At 40.6% G+C, this 17525-nt stretch overlaps 5 protein-coding genes across 5 annotated transcripts; 4 read left to right on the plus strand and 1 right to left on the minus strand.

Moving 5' to 3' along the window:
- Nucleotides 1–103: 103 nt before the first annotated feature.
- Nucleotides 104–1712, minus strand: GCK72_004620 (uncharacterized protein; the record flags this gene model as incomplete). Its single annotated transcript, XM_053724796.1, has 7 exons — nucleotides 104–219; nucleotides 611–699; nucleotides 849–967; nucleotides 1172–1292; nucleotides 1361–1466; nucleotides 1510–1612; nucleotides 1662–1712. 7 exons carry the CDS (start codon nucleotides 1710–1712, stop codon nucleotides 104–106), a joined length of 705 nt encoding a protein of 234 aa, XP_053588990.1.
- A 1367-nt stretch (nucleotides 1713–3079) lies between these two features.
- Nucleotides 3080–3310, plus strand: GCK72_004621 (uncharacterized protein; the record flags this gene model as incomplete). The annotated part of the gene is made up of 1 exon (XM_003104198.2): nucleotides 3080–3310. One exon carries the CDS (start codon nucleotides 3080–3082, stop codon nucleotides 3308–3310), a length of 231 nt encoding a protein of 76 aa, XP_003104246.1.
- Nucleotides 3311–4579: 1269 nt separating this feature from the next.
- On the plus strand, nucleotides 4580–7753 carry GCK72_004622 (uncharacterized protein; the record flags this gene model as incomplete). The annotated part of the gene is made up of 4 exons (XM_053724797.1): nucleotides 4580–4654; nucleotides 5629–5770; nucleotides 5820–5947; nucleotides 7595–7753. The coding sequence occupies 4 exons, from the start codon at nucleotides 4580–4582 to the stop codon at nucleotides 7751–7753; spliced, it is 504 nt and encodes a 167-aa protein (XP_053588991.1).
- Nucleotides 7754–13556: 5803 nt separating this feature from the next.
- On the plus strand, nucleotides 13557–15918 carry GCK72_004623 (uncharacterized protein; the record flags this gene model as incomplete). The annotated part of the gene is made up of 5 exons (XM_053724798.1): nucleotides 13557–13680; nucleotides 14312–14466; nucleotides 14530–14964; nucleotides 15013–15172; nucleotides 15746–15918. The coding sequence occupies 5 exons, from the start codon at nucleotides 13557–13559 to the stop codon at nucleotides 15916–15918; spliced, it is 1047 nt and encodes a 348-aa protein (XP_053588992.1).
- An 848-nt stretch (nucleotides 15919–16766) lies between these two features.
- Nucleotides 16767–16994, plus strand: GCK72_004624 (uncharacterized protein; the record flags this gene model as incomplete). Its single annotated transcript, XM_003104197.2, has 1 exon — nucleotides 16767–16994. The coding sequence occupies one exon, from the start codon at nucleotides 16767–16769 to the stop codon at nucleotides 16992–16994; it is 228 nt and encodes a 75-aa protein (XP_003104245.2).
- Between the last annotated feature and the right edge of the window lie 531 nt (nucleotides 16995–17525).

The following is a 17525-nucleotide window of genomic DNA, read 5'->3' on the forward strand; positions in this document are numbered from 1 at the left end:
TTCGTCTCTCGCTACATCATCATTCCTCCCTCTTTCTAGTATTTTTTTGATCTGCCCTCAAAAAATTTAATTTCCATAAAAAACAGTTCTATAATTCGATTCTTCAACTCGTCTTCGTTTTCACAGCCAAAATTGTCACCGATTGTGGTGGTGGTGCCTTCTCAAAGTTATTATTGTCAATGATTTGTCGAATTGCAGACACCGCGTTGAGGATTTTTGCTGAAACAAAAAATAATACATTTTTAAAATTAAAATTAAAATGGCAAAACTAACAGTCAAGGAAGTGCCGATGGGAGGGTTTCAAATTTTGAGTAACCCACCGACTCCGGACCATTAGGCGAAAATATTAGAAGGCGAGGGAAATCATATACTAGAGGCAATCGAAGCGGCCGACGTTTCACGGGCGATGGCGGAGTCGGTGGAGCGCGGTTGCATTATTGTACTTTTTACGAGATAAATGTATTTTTTAAGTAAGTGGATTTCAGTGGTTTTGAATAGAATTTTTCGCTATTTTTCAGATGAATAAATAGAGAAAAATTCAAAAAATTATTTAGCGAAAAAAAATCAATAAAAATAGTGTCTGACATGCTCAGGACGCTTTTAAACTTACTGTAGGTAGCAGCCAAGACCGGAATCCTTGTGGAAAGACACATCGACATGAAAATGAGTCGGAGAAGACGGAGATCCCAGTGAATCAATCTGGAAAAAATTTTTTAACAAGAAATTTCTTTAAAATTGTTATCCAAAAAAAATATTTTCAAAAATTAAAAGTTTTTTCAATTTTTCAAATTCCAAATCCCTTTTATCAAAACTCACGACGACAAAAACGACTCCACAGTGAGAAAAACCGCGTAAACCGTCCAATAACGGACGAAAAGTCTTGATGATCCTTCAGAAAGCTGGGATTCTCGTAGGAGGCTGAGGTGGAGATGGCGGTGACAGTCATGAATGTGGGCAGGATGAGGGTCTGGAAAAATACTAATTTGAGTGGAAAATGACCAGGATTTCATCGGAAATAATTGCAAAAAAAGAAAAAAAGTTTGGCGTGGTTGTGGGATCGAACCAAAAAGCCTTCGTCTACCAGTGGCGCCATCTACCACTAAGCCACTCGGGGTCTCTCACAGCATGGGAACACGAGGCGGTGATAAAAGCGGGGGAAATCGTCGCTTACCATGAACGCCGTGATGGCTCCAATTGCGTCATGGAGCAGTACAAGAACCAGAATAACCGATAGAACTCCGTAGAAGCAGTGCTCACGTCTTCTTCCAACCACACGTTCGATTTCGGTGATTCTGAAGAAAAAAATTAATTAAAAGTTCAAATTTCCCTCCTACTGCAAGTACGCTCCATCGAAACTCACAACGGTTCATAGTTATTCTGATCGTAGAGAACATTGCAGACCAGTGAATTCAATTTCACAAAATCCACGTCATTCCATGACGTCATCAACGGTTTTCGTTGGGTCACTGAAAGAAAGTGTGTCTGTCTGTGTGTCCGGATGTCCCTTACCAGGTTTCGGGTCACTTTTAGCGGTGGAGGTCAAGTAGCTGGCTAATGTCGACAAAAATCCATTTTTTCTGGTATTCGGCGGGGAGGATCGCGGAGCAGTGATCTGCAAAAACGCGCTCTATTGAGAACGGTGAGCGGTGGAGCGCACTTACATTTTGATGATGCATCGAACGTTCTGGAGTAGCGATCGTCGATAGGGTCATGCTAATTGGTAAATGATGGGAAATGGACTTTTTTCGGAGAAACGTGAACTAATTTTTATTTTTATTAAAAGGATTTAAAATCTTGCGGTAGTTCAGTTCACGTCGGTCATTTTCTGTTCCAAGTTGCAAGTGCGCTCTATTGGCCGAGATATTCAAAACGTGGAAAGTTAGGCCACCTACGATTTTTAAGCTGCCTTGGTGTTGTGTGCAGCCACTTCGTCCAGGTACAGTAACCTAGGGATCGCCCGTACAAAAAAGTTGTTAACTACAAAAATAAAGGTCAAGACATGAGCTTTTTAAATAATCAAACAAATTTCAGAAAAATTGGTTTCAATGCTATAAAAACGGAAAGAGCAAAAGCAGCTGACAAGAAAAATTTGGTAATTTTGAGGAACGCGTAGCTAATAGTAAGCCAAATTTATTTCTAATTGATCAAATTTTTGATATGTTATAGTCCAAACCTAGATTTTCCTTTTTGTAGTTGACAACTTTTTGATACGGAGCCTCCGCTGGGGTACTGTAGTTCTTGGAAGTTGTTTAATTGTGGCTGTTGAGTTCAAAACTGAAATTTCTCTGGGTTCTGAGGTGTCCAGTGTAAAACCAGGACATCTCGAAACTAAAAAAAGGAGCGGTCAAGTGGATATCGATTGAAAATGTCATCTGCTTGATTTTATGTGATAAACCACTATTTGCTATCCATTTGAACAGCGCCGGACCGTCTCATGCCGACGTGCCACGTGGCGAGAGTTTATCAATTAGAGGGTAATGAAGCGTCCGACGTTTCACGGGCGATGGCGCGAACTTGAAATTTCGGATAAAAACTGTTTGAAATTGCAAAACCAACGGTCAAATGGGTGCCGATGGGAGGGTTTCAAATTGTGGTAACCCACCGACTCCGGACCATTTGGTGACAGTAGTGGAACGCGAGGGAAATCATATACTAGAGGCATTCGAAGCGGCCGACGTTTCACGGGCGATGGCGCGGCGAGATGTAGGAGTGAACTGGGCGGTGTGGTGGTACTGTATCTTTCTGGAATATTTAACGATGGTGATTATCGATTTATGGGGAAGAAACGATGAGTCATTTCGGGGGTCAGATTTCTATAAAAATGTAGATTTCCGACATTTCCAGAAAGCACTCCGGGATTTCTGGAACACAGTTCATTTCTATTTTCTGCAAATTATTTTTTGATCGTTTACTGCTCTCTCCATTCCCTCCACTCTTTTTTCCTACCTCAAACATGCTTTTTTTCTCCCAATTTCTCTTGTTTACCTGGAAGCTTATCCTCCGTCGCCCCATTCGGCACCTTCTTCGTTTCAAAACTTCAAATTGATTTTCTTCTCCAAAACTATTGTATTTGACCCTAATGGCTTCCACATATTCCCTTCCATCCGACTACACCGAGGATAATCCGTTCACAAAGCGGGAAATGTCTCTGTTCATTGTGATCTACGCGTTCTGTGTTATTATGTTGATTATCATGTATGAGACGTTGATGCCAGTTATCAATAATCCTACCTATCCACATTATAATAAGGTGCCGTCGATGGAGTTTGTGGGTGGAGGAGGACAGCCGGAGATCACGCCCGGATTCTGAATCTTTGTCACTTTTATAAATTTCTTTTTTTGTCTCTTTTTTGTTCGAGTTGTATTGTGTTATATGCTGGTATCTTCCCAATAAATTGTTTTCCTTGAATAAACAAATTTCATCAAAACTACAGTAACCACACCGCCCATATCACTCCCACGTGCATCCACGCCATCGCCCGTGAAACGTCGGCCGCTTCATTACCCTCTAATTGATAAACTCTCGCCACGTGGCACGTCGGCATGAGACGGTCCGGCGCTGTTCAATTGGACAGCAACTAGTGGTTTATCACATAACATCACAGTGCTACCGTACCGACTATTCCAAACCGATCCGATAAACCACTTGACCGCTCCATTTTTATTTTTTAGAAATATTACAATCGGAATTTTACAACATTTTGTTCGACTACATTTTTGGAGTAGGTACGAAAGAGGTTACCTGCGTCGAGACAGTTATCAAAACAGTTAGCATTACTATTTTTATACTTCGAAAAAAATTTCAAACTGAAAAAAACATTAAAAAAGAGCGGTCAAAGTGGTTTATCGTCAGAAGTACCCGCACCCATCCATGTTTGATAAACCAAGTACGATAAACCACCAATTGCTGTCCATTTGAACAGCGCCGGACCGTCTCATGCCGACGTGCCACGTGGCGAGAGTTTATCAATTAGAGGGTAATGAAGCAGCCGACGTTTCACGGGCGATGGCGCGGCGGTGATGTGGGAGTGAAATGGGCGGTGTGGTTACTGTAGTTTCCTGGAACTATTTTTTTCGAATAGATATTTTTGTTCAGCATAGTCTGTTAAGTGTGGCTGTCAATTTTCAGTGATTTCCTTTCTTATTTTTTCGGAAAGTACAAATCTTTCGAAGGTGGGAAATATCAAATCAAGAAATATTTCAGTGGTAAATATCTCACGTAATTGATGGGCGAACTGCGCTATCATTGGGCAGTTTGCGGGGCATTTGGGCAGCCCTGCGGAGTGGCAGCGGCAACCCGCCCATTTGAGGCGCAGTTCGCCCGATCCCCGCGCATTGCCTGCCCAGTAGCTGCCCATTCCTAGCGCCGCCAGCCCCAACTCATGCCAGATCTCGCGTCACAGCTGCCCACCTTCGCGCATTGCCTGCCCAGTAGCTGCCCATAATTATTGATTTTCTCAAAAAAAGTTTATTATAATAAAAAGGGGCAAATAAGAAAGGAAAACACCACAAAAATTAATTAAAGAAATATGAAATTAACAGTGGTTTTGGAGGTTGTCGACCGTCTTGAGCGCATTGTATGCTTAGACTTTCTAGGTGTTGGATTCCATGCGGAGAGCCGTCCTTTTACCGTTTCGCTGGAAAAAAGTTGTTGGTAATGCATGATAAGGAATAATGAAAACTGCAACTCACATTTCTCCTTTTGAATGCTCCTGAGGAGCCGTCTGGCGTGGAGATATAATTATTATGAATAATTGAAAAAATGCGGAAAAAAAACTTTTAAAACTTGAATAATGCGGAATAATTAAACGGGCGGTTCGTTCCATCCACGTGGATTCCCATCTCCGCGCACAAGCTGCCCATCTCCGCGCATGTCCTGCGCATCTTCGCCCGACCACACCATGCGATAGTGTCGAGCTCGCTCGCGCATCGGCTGCCCATCGCCGCGGATTACCTGCCCAGTAGCTGCCCATCACCTGCCCATGCGCAGATTGCCCAAAACCGGCGCGGTCGCCCAAACCACTGGGCAACTGGCGCACTAGCTGCCCATCTGCTGCGCAAAATCATGTGAGTAGGCTAACTTAAAGAAGAGATGATCCTAGTAGATTCGTCCAAAATCTCAGAAAAAATTCCAGAAAACTACAGTAACCACACCGCCCATCTCCCTCCCACATCCCGGCGCGCCATCGCCCGTGAAACGTCGGCCGCTTCATTACCCTCTAATTGATAAACTCTCGCCACGTGGCACGTCGACATGAGACGGTCCGGCGCTGTTCAATTGGATAGCAACTGGTGGTTTATCATATAACATCAAATCTTCCAAGGCTGCAGATAAACCACTTGACCGCTCCTTTTTCAAAAAATTTAGAAATATTCAAGACATTTTTTTGTAAAAAAATAAAATGCGTGACAGTTTCCATAAATATTTTTTTTTCAATCTAAAAAAAGGAAAAATTCATTCCTATTAATTACTTCCACACTCAAAATCGTTGTGAACAATGATGCTTTGTGGATCAGAAATTTTACTCAAATCTCTTCAAATCGCTTTCATCACAACCTTCATTCCCCTGATTCTCCACGCGTGTTGTGTAAGTGATGGCCTAGAAAAAACCAAGATTGGATTTCTAGGCCAAGAAGCAGAAGTCTAATAAGCCAAAAACGCCAAAGCAAGTGCCGACACCAACCACTCAAAGTAAGACCGTGTCGAAGGAGAAAGAAGAGGAAAAAGAGGAAAAAACGGAAAAAACGCAGAAGGCGACGGAGAAGGAGGGTGAGTTGCACCCAATCATTATCTAAAAAATTTCTGAATTTGGTTACAGTATCCGATGTTCAATTCAATATCGATATGAAAAAGGCGGATAAGAAGTTTGACGAATTTGACGATGACGAGGAGAATCCGTTGGCTAAGCTTCCAGTGGTGAAGCGGCCAAAAGCACCGATTCAGAAGGTTAGTTTTGTTGGGGGTTAGGACTATTGGGAACTGGGACGGTTTGAAACCGTGACGCTTGGGAACTACATTGAATAACAATCCCTCAAAGAGTTGGTGCCATGGTTTCAAAATAACCCAGTTTCAATAGTCACGAAACGGGGTGCTAACGGATGGACGGGTTGCGAAATGTCAAAGTTGCGAAACGGCACAATTAACTAAACCAGAAATTTTGGAACCCAGTTTCGGTACATTGTGGTTTTGAAACTTCACGGTTGTAAAGCAGAACAAGTACATGTGACCGTTTCGAAACCGAGTCGTTTAAAAACCATTTGGTTACGAAATTTCAAGAGTTTTCATTGAGATCGCTGGTTTCAAAAAGTTCTTCCTTAGGCGCAGGACGTTTCAAAACCAGGACATCTCGAAACTAAAAAGGAGCGCTCAAGTGGTTTATCTGCTGTTATGCCCTGGAAGATTTGATGGAATATGATAAACCACTAGTTGCTGTCCATTTGAACAGCGCCGGACCGTCTCATACCGACGTGCCACGTGGCGAGAGTTTATCAATTAGAGGGTAATGAAGCGGCCGACGATTCACGGGCGATGGCGCGGTGGCGCGTGGGAGAGAAATGGGCGGTGTGGTTACTGTAGTTTTGATGAAAATTTGAAAAAAAAAGTTTCTTTGTTCATCATAGTCTGTTGTCATGAATGCGTGGATAATGAAGAAACCGACGTTTCACGAGAGACTACGCAAGAACGTTAGAGCGCACTTGCACCGAGACTCACTGAATCCTTCCTTCCCAGAGCCCCGTGAATGGCGGAACCCGTGAGACGTCGGATGCCAGTCTACGAGTGGGTATTTAAACCGCCCGTCGTCTGTCCATTCACCAGAAGACGGTCCGAAGTCGATGTCCCTGAATGGGGGTTCTGGGTGGGAGATGGTTAGGAGTCTACGGATTCCATCAGATCCTCATCGATGTACACTTTGACTGTCTTCTTTTTGGTAGATCAAAATAGGAAAGAGAAAACGAGGATTTTGTAATAGAAATAACATAATCATGGAATAAATAGTTTGTTATGAAGATACCAAACTACAATTTTTGGGCCATGGCGCAACGACGCCACGGTAAGAATGATGGGAGGAGAAATTGTCAAAAACATAATACATTTGAGGCCCAGGTAACTTCTTTCGTCACTACCTACTCCAAAAATGTAGTCGAAAAACATTTTGTAAAATTCCGAGTATAATTTTAAAAAAAATGGAGCGGTCAAGTGGTTTATCGGATTTGTTTGGAATCGTCACTCTGATGAAATGTGATAAACCACCGTTTGCTATCCATTTGAACAGCGCCGGACCGTCTCATGCCGACGTGCCACGTGGCGAGAGTTTATCAATTAGAGGGTAATGAAGCGGCCGAAGTTTCACGGGCGATGGCGCGGCGGCGCGTGGGAGTGAAATGGGCGGTGTGGTTACTGTATTTTATGGAATTTATTTTGGAATAGATATTTTTGTTCAGGATGTTCTATTTAGGCCAATTTTCGCAATTTCCTCTCTTATGTCTCTCTTCTCTGCGTCTCTCGATTTCCCACACGATTTTCTTAACAGTGAGCGCACAGTGCAGTAGAGCGCAGTTTGTGGAAACCACATATATTTTCCTTATATTTCAGATATCCAAACAAAAATCCGTGGCCACCACGCCTGCCACCACCGCTCGTTTAGGACCAAACATGGATCAGCCGGAAGAGAAGAAAATGCAATCCGAACGACCACTATTTCCAGTCACCGGCAATGGAAACGGCTCTTCTTGTTATGTCAATTTGAAGTGAAATCGTTTTTTTTTTTGAAAAAAAAAATTTTGAAAAATTTTGAGGTTTAATTTTTTTCGTATCTATTTCTAAATAAGCACCCATATTATCCCTAACTTCGCGGAAATCCGTACATCCGGACACACCGACAGACATATAACACACGTCCCTTGAAATCCCTAATATCCGGATATCCGGGAAGCCAAACATGAAGGAAAAAAACGTGATCATGACATTTTCCTCATTTTTCTTAATCCCCCTAGAATTCTTATTAGCTTCTCGTCATATTGTGGGATTTCCATATTTTCGATTTTCCAGTCTAGCCTTGATTTGGCACAAAATTTTACCCGCGAAACGTTTTACAGTGTCTAAAATTTGTGTCATCGACAATTTTTAGTGAGAAATAGTCTTGTTTGCGGAGTGTCCCATGATCAGGTATAGTCCCAGTAACTTCAATTTTTGAGATGTTATAGTCCAAGGCTAGATTTTCATTTTTGTAGTTGACAACTTTTTGATACGGTGTCTCCCTGGGGTACGGTAGTTTGACGACTGCCTTAAAGCTATTTTTCAAAAGGGGAACACTTCAAAACTGAAATTTCCCCGTGTAAACATCTCAAAAATAAAAATGGAGCGGTCAAGTGGTTTATCGGATTTGTTTGGAATCGTCAGTCTGATGAAATGTGATAAACCACTAGTTGCTGTCCATTTGAACAGCGCCGGACCGTCTCATGCCGACGTGCCACGTGGCGAGAGTTTATCAATTAGAGGGTAATGAAGCGGCCGACGTTTCACGGGCGATGGCGCGGCGGGGATGTGGGAGTGATATGAGCGATTGAATGGGGGTTCTGGGTGGGAGATGGTTAGGAATCCACGGATTTCACCAGATCCTCATCGATGTACAACTTGACTGACTTCTTTTTGGTGACCGCGAAAAAGAGCTGACTAGCTAAATCTCACCTCGCAATGTTTGTTCCATGATCATTCAATCTCAATCCCTATCTATTTTTGAATTCGAAATTTGATCTACATCATTATCCCATTCACGTCAATACCGGGTTATAACCGAGTGGTAAGAAGGGATAAGTTTTGTATCCAGCTCTCTCTCCAGAGTCCATCTTTCACCTATATTCCGGGTTATCCATTTTTCAAAAAATAACTATAATCCAGTGCAGATTATCTGTGTGATCTACACAAATGTATATGGATTCAAGTCAGGTGATGATGATGACCTGAAAATCGTAATTTTCATGGTTTTCAAGTCAAAATAGTAAGTTTTAAAGATATCCGGCCTACCAAAAAGAAGTCAGTCAAACTGTTCATCGATGAGGATCTGGCGGAATCCGTGGACTCATAACCATCTCCCACCCAGAACCCCCATTCAGGGACATCGACTTCGGACCGTCTTCTGGTGAATGGATAGACGACGGGCGGTTTATATACCCACTCGTAGACTGGCATCCGACGTCTCACGGGTTCCGCCATTCAGGGGCTCTGGGAAGGAAGGATTCAGTGAGTCTCGGTGCAAGTGCGCTCTAGCGCTCCAGCGCCATCTCTCGTGAAACGTCGGTCGCTTCATTATCCGCGCATTCATGACAACAGACTATCAAAAATATTGTTTTCCAGAAAAAATTCCATAAAATACAGTAACCACACCGTCCATTTCACTCCCACATTCCCGCCACGCCATCGCCCGTGAAACGTCGGCCGCTTCATTACCCTCTAATTGATAAACTCTCGCCACGTGGCACGTCGGCATGAGACGGTCCGACGCTGTTCAAATGGACAGCAACTAGTGGTTTATCATATTCCATCAAATCTTCCTGGCACAACAGCAGATAAACCACTTGACCGCTCCATTTTTAATTTTGAGATGTTTACACTGGGAAATTTCAGTTTTGAAGTGTTCCTCTTTTGAAAAATAGGCTTAAGGCAGTCATCGAACTACAGTTCCCCAAGGAGACTCCTTATCAAAAAGTTGTCAACTACAAAAATGAACATCTAGGTTTGGACTATAACATATCAAAAATTGAAGTTACTGGGACTATACCTGATCATGGGACATACCGTCAAAGTAAAAAAACTGATTTGGAAATTGTCGATGGCAAGTGCTCTTTACAGTAGCTGTGCCATCAACCGTGAGACAGTATGATTTCTGTATAAAACCATGGCCTAGAAACCCTCCTAGGCCACCCGCCAACCACTACATTACCTATCCTCCACTATTTACCCTAGAGCACAGGTTAGTCTATTTGCTCAATCCCAAGAGTCTCCCTCGAAAAAATTGAGCAGTTAACTTGTTCCCATATTTCTTTTCTGCCCCCTCCCTGCGCCTCCCTGTTCTCTGTTTACCCTCATTTTCCCCCATTTTTTTTGTGCTGTGTGCCACGGGGTCGGAAGGAAATGACGGAGAGTGGGGAGGAGGGGGGCTCAATTTTCCCACTCAGCTCCCTTTTGCTCCTGGATTATTTATGGAGAGTGGTTGGTGGTGTGTTGCCAATTTCATGTGGAAATAGTTTATGTATATACGTATAGATATGTTTAGATTAGTATTAGGTATCAAAGTTTATTAAACGTTGGTGTTTTAAGTGTTCAGAGCTCAATTTTCTCATAATTTTTAGCCAAAACCAACGCGCCCATCAGATTCCCCGTGAAATTTCAGTCTATTTTCAAAAAAATTTGAATCGCTAGCTCAAAATGTCGTAAGATCTGGTGTACTGTACGGTGTTTGCGTACAATGCACTAGATTTTACGACAATTTGAGCTACCGTACTGAAAATTGGTGGATGGGGGTAAAAAGACATGGGGATTCTGGTCGTCATGCTGATTTTTTGGAATTCGATTCGGAAAATCTAGAAAATGTGAAAAAATGACAATTTTTTTTTGAAATTTGAGTACGTAAGCCGTGGGTGTCGAATTTCTACCGCTTCAGTTCTCTGCTCCAACTAAATTTCATATTTTCCAACTTTTTTAAAAAATTTTAATTTTTTCGATTTTCCTGGTCGAATTCCAAAAAAATAACATGACCACCAGACTCCTCATGTCTTTTTACCCCAATCCACCAAGTTTCAACTCGATATCTTAAAGTGTCGTAAGATCTGGTGTATTGTACGCAATTTAGTCGAAACGTGTTTGCGTACAACACACAAAATCTTACGACACTTAGAGCTAGCGATTCAAACTTTTTTGAAAATAGTCTGAAATTTTAAGGGGAACCTGATGGTGGCATTGATTTTCAATGATTTTCATATTTTCATTGAGAAAAATCAGAATTTTTGGATTTTTTTCAGATTTTCTGAACTTCCCGAGTTTAAACTGGTGAATCCTTGTTTCCATCAGGTTTCCCATGAAATTTCAGTCAATTTCCAAAAAAGTTTGAATCGCTAGCTCAAATTGTCGTAAGATCGGGTGTACTGTACGCAAACACTTTTCGACCAAATTGCGTACAGTACACCAGATTTTACGACACTTTGAGCTAGCGACTCAAATTTTTTTGAGAACAGTTTGAAATTTTAAGAGGAATCTGATGGTGACATTGGTTTTAGACTAAAAATATGAGAGACTTCAGAAAAAACACGACAAAAAAAAACAGAACAAAATTTTTCGCTCAAAGTTTCATATAAGTCATAATTTTTCAAAGTCACAACCAGAAAGCCACACCAAAAATTGGTTTCTAGTTGTGACCTCAACTTTTGTGATTTACTAATGTTTATTTATGATCTACACTAAGCCTACAGTAGCACCTGCCACGTCACCTCTGACTTGTAGTGTACAGACATCAGGTGCCCCCCCCCCCCCCCTACCAACCTGACTCATTTATGTACATGTATGTGTCTGTATACATGTATACAATGTGTCTCTTTTTTCCCTTTTTTTTGTAGCTTTTTCTCTGCGTCTCTCACTATTTTCTCTGCCACACACTCTCTCTCTATCTCAACACACCGTTCCACTTTGCAACTAGTGTTCATCTGGTTTTTGGTTTTTTTTTCTTTCACTTAAGCGGTTTTTACTAATCGCTACAGTATTCCTGATAGGGTTACTGTAAATTTTAATAAATTACCGCAAAAAATGAAAAAAAATTCCAGTTTTTCTCTTATCTCTCCCTCCATCAAAACTTGATGAAAACCTGCCTTTTAGTGTTACAATTTTTACTTTCTTTTCCTCTTATCGGACATTTTTTGAAATAAAAGAAACACCTTCTTTTTCGGTTTAAACTTAAAAAATCATTTTTCGAAAAAAAATTCTAATTTCCCCCACTTTTTATTTTCAAAAAAGTTCGAAACGCTACTGTCGAAAAAATAAAGTTTCGACAAGGATTTTCAAAAAAAATTTCGTGGGCTGAAACACGCAAGCGCATGAAGTTGTGGGCGGAGCTTAAACTGCAAGCGGCGCGGTTCTTAATTTGGAAAAAAACAACTGGAATTAGAACCGCGCCGCTTAATTAAGCTTGCAGTTTAAGCTCCGCCCACAACTTCATGCGCTTGCGTGTTTCAGCCCACGAAATTTTTTTTGAAAATCCTTGTCGAAACTTTATTTTTTCGACAGTAGCTCAATCTGTCGTAGAATCCGGTGTACTGTACGCAATTTGGTAGAAAAGTGTTTGCGTACTGTACACAGGATTTTACGACATTTTGAGCTAAAAATTCAAACTTTTTTAAAAATAGACTAAAATTTCTTGGGGAATCTAATGGCAACAAGTTTTCTTAAAACTCTGGAAAAAAAAATTCAGAAAATCTGAGAAAATCCTAAAAGTGCAGACTTTTTCTCACTGAAAATTTGAAAATCACTGAAAACCAATGTCACCATTAAATTCCCCATGAAATTTGAGATATTTTCAAAAAATTTGAATTTCTAACTCCAAATGTCGTAAAATATGGTGCACTTCTCAGTGCTTGCGTACAGTACACCAGATTTTACGACATTTTGAGCTAGAGATTCAAACTTTTTTGAAAATACCCTGAAATTTCGTGGGGAATCTTGTGGTGACAGTGGTTTTTAGTGATTTTCAAAAAGAAGGGAATGTTGACTTAGACTTGTTTTAGGAATTTTTCAGAGTGCAAATCACCTGGGTCATACATTTTCAAATTTCCGCACTTTTCTTCCGGTAGTGTCACCTGACTCCTCCCTAGTCCCCACTACCAATAACATTCCCCTTTCGTTTACTCTATTCAACCACCCCACCAAGTTTTTTTTCTCCATCTGACGACGATTTTTTGCTCTCTCTCTAAGTCTATATTTGCTCATTTCGCAAAACGATTTATGACTTTTTCGAAAAGTGACTCATAGAACCGTTTCTTCCTAATAAGGTGGAAGAAACCACTCCCCACAAAAACACGGTGTTAGTCATGGAGCATTTTTTGTGCTCTTGTTTCGAAATTTTTGATTTTAAAAAAAATTTAAAATTTCTAGCTCAAAGCATCCACATTTTGAGCTAGAAATTCATATTTTTGTGATAGATCTACGCCTAAAATTCTAAAATTCCAAAACGCCCTTAACTAAAAAGTTAGTCACTCGAATTCCTAGAATCCTTATCTCTTAATAAGTTTTGATTGATATTTCTCTTTGTATTATCAAAATGTGTTCTCTTATCATAAGTGACCCGTACATAAAAATGCTAAAACCAGCCCAAAAACTTTCATTTCTGAATCGTATGATGACTGGTTTTCGACCTTTTTTGCTGAACTCAATTATAATTTTTTTTGTTGCGTGTTGCATAGTTATCATCATCATATAGTTAGTGCTGACAATTTATGTGTCTCTTATCACAATCTCTCCATTTTCGAAACAATTTTCAAAAAAAAAACTTGATTTATTTCTATTTCCAGCCATGGCAAAGGAGCACGGAGCGATGAGGTCCGTCCTGAATCTGGTAGGATCTGTGATGCTACCACAGGACACGTCGAATTGTTCGGATAGGCATGATACACCGTCAGCACCGGAGTTTTTGAGTCGTAAGTGTTTTTTTTGTTAGAAAAACTGAAAATCGGGTAACTTTAAAATTCTGTGTCTCTGCTAGACATAATCCTAACGTTTCAAATTTTCGATATGTCAAAAAACCAGTCTCTATTTTTCATACTTGCAAACCGAGCCGACACGGGCCGGCGCGTAACTCGCTTAAAACTCAATATTATGAGTTGAAAAATATACCAAAATGTAGATCTCGGCGTGTTCTATATCTGTGACCCACTGCGAACCGGATGGAAATTCGTTAATGTGCCGCGGGCCGAGCTAGAATGGATTTTTCGGCCATTTTCACGTTTTTTGGCACTTTTCCCGGCCCGCGGCGTATTACCGACTTGACATACGGCCCGTAGTAGTTCACAGATATAGACCTCGCCGAAATCTACATTTTTATATATTTTTCACCTCATAAAACTTAGTTTTCAGCGAGTTACGCGCCGGCCCATTTGCAAGTATGCTATTTTGTAGTTGTTCAGTTTTTGTAAGTGCTGCTTTTGGATTACTGTAACTAGGTACAGTAGTCGAGAAAGAGCTAGTTATCTACCACAAAATTGGAGATCTAGGTCGGCTAGTCTAACCGACTGCTCTTTAGACATCCGTAGTCACAGACCAACGTTTCAGACCTCCAACCATTCCAAACCGTACTCCTCTCCATCGCCAGTGTCTCTACAATCATCGTACTTGTCCTTTCGCTAATCCACTGGTTTTATGTGTACAAGTACGTGTCAATAGAGAAGCGAAGGAACAAATTGTACTGGCTGATTGCCGTGTTTCCAGTGAGTTTTTTGGAGACAGTGACCGACAGTTTCCAGAAAAAACAGACAGTTTCCATATTCCAGGTCGCTTGCACATGCTCTTACATCGCCATGTGTGTGCCACGTACCGCTGTCATTCTGACATGCATTGGGGTACTGTACTATCTGATGTGCCTATTCGTCATCGTCTCTCTGGCACGTCATCTGTTCGGCGGACGTGAATCATTCTCCACGTGTCTACAGTATGACGACCGCCCGATCGACTTCAGATCACCACCGTTTTGTTGCATCATTCCGAGGCTTCCGACAGCGCGCTCGACGGAAAAGAACATCCGACGCCTCGAATGGTGTGTTCTGCAAGCGCCAATCGTTCGCTCCATCATCATTTTTCTTGATGTTGTCGCTGTGGCAGAAATGAGAGAAGAAGCGACACCATACATTCGGTACTCTGATATGGCATCGCTTTGCTCACTGCTTTTAGCGATTTTTGGAGTTCACACGCTGGCTAGAGTCACCTCGGTATGTCGAAATTCAGAAAATTCCGATTTCGAATCAGAAAAATTGCAGAACAAACTCTCCGCCTACTGTTTCATGTCAATGTTCCGTCTTGTAGATATCTCGCTGCTCTTTTTCTCGGCTCAACAACCAATGATATTCCAGAATGTTCTGCTTCGTTTTAACCTGATTTCGTGTGGACCCCTTTTGAATGCTCAGGAGAATGCTTATTGTGAGTTTTTAGCTGATTTTCTGCGATTTTTTCCGAATTCTGAGTAAAATTTCAAGGAAAATATTGAATTTGAGCTCAAAAATAAGATTTTAAGGTAGAAATTTTCTGATTATAATTTTTTTAGTTGAACTTACCTGAATTGCGCGATTTGATGCGAAAATCTGCTCAAAACTGAGCATTTTTGGTTTTTTTTTTTTAATCACAAATCTGATTTTCTGTGATTTTTTCCGAGTTTTGCGTAAAATTTCACGGAAAAGACAAAAATTGAGCTCAAAAATTAGATTTTTAGTCATAATTTCTGCATTTTTTTGTGATTTTAAGCAAGAAATTTGCTGATATTAGAACGTTGCACCCAAAATTCGGCTAATAAGTCAAAAAAGTTGCGTTTTTAGTGAAATTTTCCTGAATTGAGCGATTTCGATTTTTTTTTAAAAAACTAGAAAAAATTCGTATTTCCGATAGATTTTTAACAAATTTAGCTCAAAAATGATGTTTTCTGACCAAAAAAAAAACGAATTTTTCAGCGAAAATGTACATTTTTCCAATCTAAAAACGTAAAATTACCAATTCCAGTCGTCTGCAACTTCATCATCACTTGCGAAATGCTCCTGCTCAGTCTTCTCGCCACGTGGCTCCTCGCTCCACGTCACAACGCCATGTTCGACGCGTACCGCTCATCAATGGCTCTCTCGGAGACTACCGCTTCACTCAACGACACGGAACAATCAATTATAATCGATAATTAGACACTTTTTAGCAGTTTTTCGAATTTTTTGATCTCGATTTCATGGTTTACTGGTATTTTGGTCGATCTAGTCATCACTTTTCAAATTCTGTGCATATTGCTTATGGTTTTCATGTGATTTTTCTAAAGTTTGTGCTATTTTCCTGTTGTGACATAAGAATTTTGTAGTTTTATTGCTTGAAAATTTGTGAAATTTTGCTAAACGTGCTCAATAAATGTTTTCTGAACTAAAAATCCTGTTTTCCATCAATTTTAGGTGAAAAATAATAGAAAAGAACTCCAATTCATTCAGAAATGTAATTTTTAATGATTTTTAGACAGAATTTCTATAATTTTTCACGAAAAATCATCAAAAACCGCGAAAAATTCACTAGCCGCCTTTCCGATTCAAACGACCGCGCATATTTGTTTAAAGGCGCATGCTATTTCGGCGACGGGTCTCGCCACGACCGTTTGCCTCCGCCGTCTTCGCCGACTGAATCCTAAAATTTTTTACGTTTCTTTTCGCGATTTTTGCTGTTTTTGTATGTTTTTTCGCTGAAATTTTACCATTTTATGATTTAGAAAAATTCTACAAACAAAAATCAACATATTTCACCTAGAAAATGTCAGTTTTCATCGAAATTTTAGACTGATTTTTGAAAAATAGGTTTTTGATTTTGTAAAATTTAGTTGGCAAGTTCTCTTCGTTGATTTTTCTTCATAATCAAAATTCTGGCGACTCTTCAGTTAGTAAGTCAACGTTTATTAATTTTGAAATGCGTCATTTATCGATTTTTTGCCGTCCACCTATTGTTTTTTCTCCGTTTGTCTCAAATTTCCCCAATAATTTTTCCATTTCTTCCAGGTATGACTAAGGGTACCCAGGCCTTCGGAAAGAAGCACGTCAAGTCCCACACGCTTTGCAAGCGTTGCGGACGCTCGTCGTTCCACATCCAGAAGAAGCGTTGCGCTTCATGCGGATACCCAGATGCTAAGAAGAGAACCTACAACTGGGGAGCCAAGTCCATCCGTAGACGCACTACCGGAACTGGCCGCACTCGCCATTTGAGAGACGTCAACAGACGCTTCAGGTAATTTATTTTGGAATTCTGAAAGCAGTAGATTCAGCGGACGTTGATGAGAACACTATCTTATACGAAATTGTTTATATGGTCAGAAGAACGCAAGTTTCTCTTTCGGTTCTGAAGGTATTCTGAACATTTGAACCGTATTTGCTTTTGAAGATAGTAATTATCATCAAAAAATGCTTATTTTCTACTTTTGAAAACAATATTTGCAAAAACTTCCGCATTCTGTGATTGATTTGTCAAAAGCTAACGATTTATTCCTGTTTTTCGCAAATAATGCTCCTTCAGTTTCATTTGAGGTGGTTGAACACACTTTAAGTGATTTGAGTGATAAATCGGCACGAAAAGCTTTCAAATTTTGATAACACTGCAAAATGCGGTTTCACGAATCATTCGTGACCGAATATCGCTCAATCATAAGGTTTAGTGCTCTCACACCATTCTGTAATTGCGACTTTTGAAAATCAGTTGACTCGTCGAAACTTTCTTATTTTTCAGAAACGGATTCCGCGAGGGAACAACTCCAAAGCCACGCGCC

Source organism: Caenorhabditis remanei, chromosome II (genome assembly GCF_010183535.1).
Source record: "Caenorhabditis remanei strain PX506 chromosome II, whole genome shotgun sequence".
Classification (NCBI taxonomy): Eukaryota; Metazoa; Nematoda; class Chromadorea; order Rhabditida; family Rhabditidae; genus Caenorhabditis; species Caenorhabditis remanei.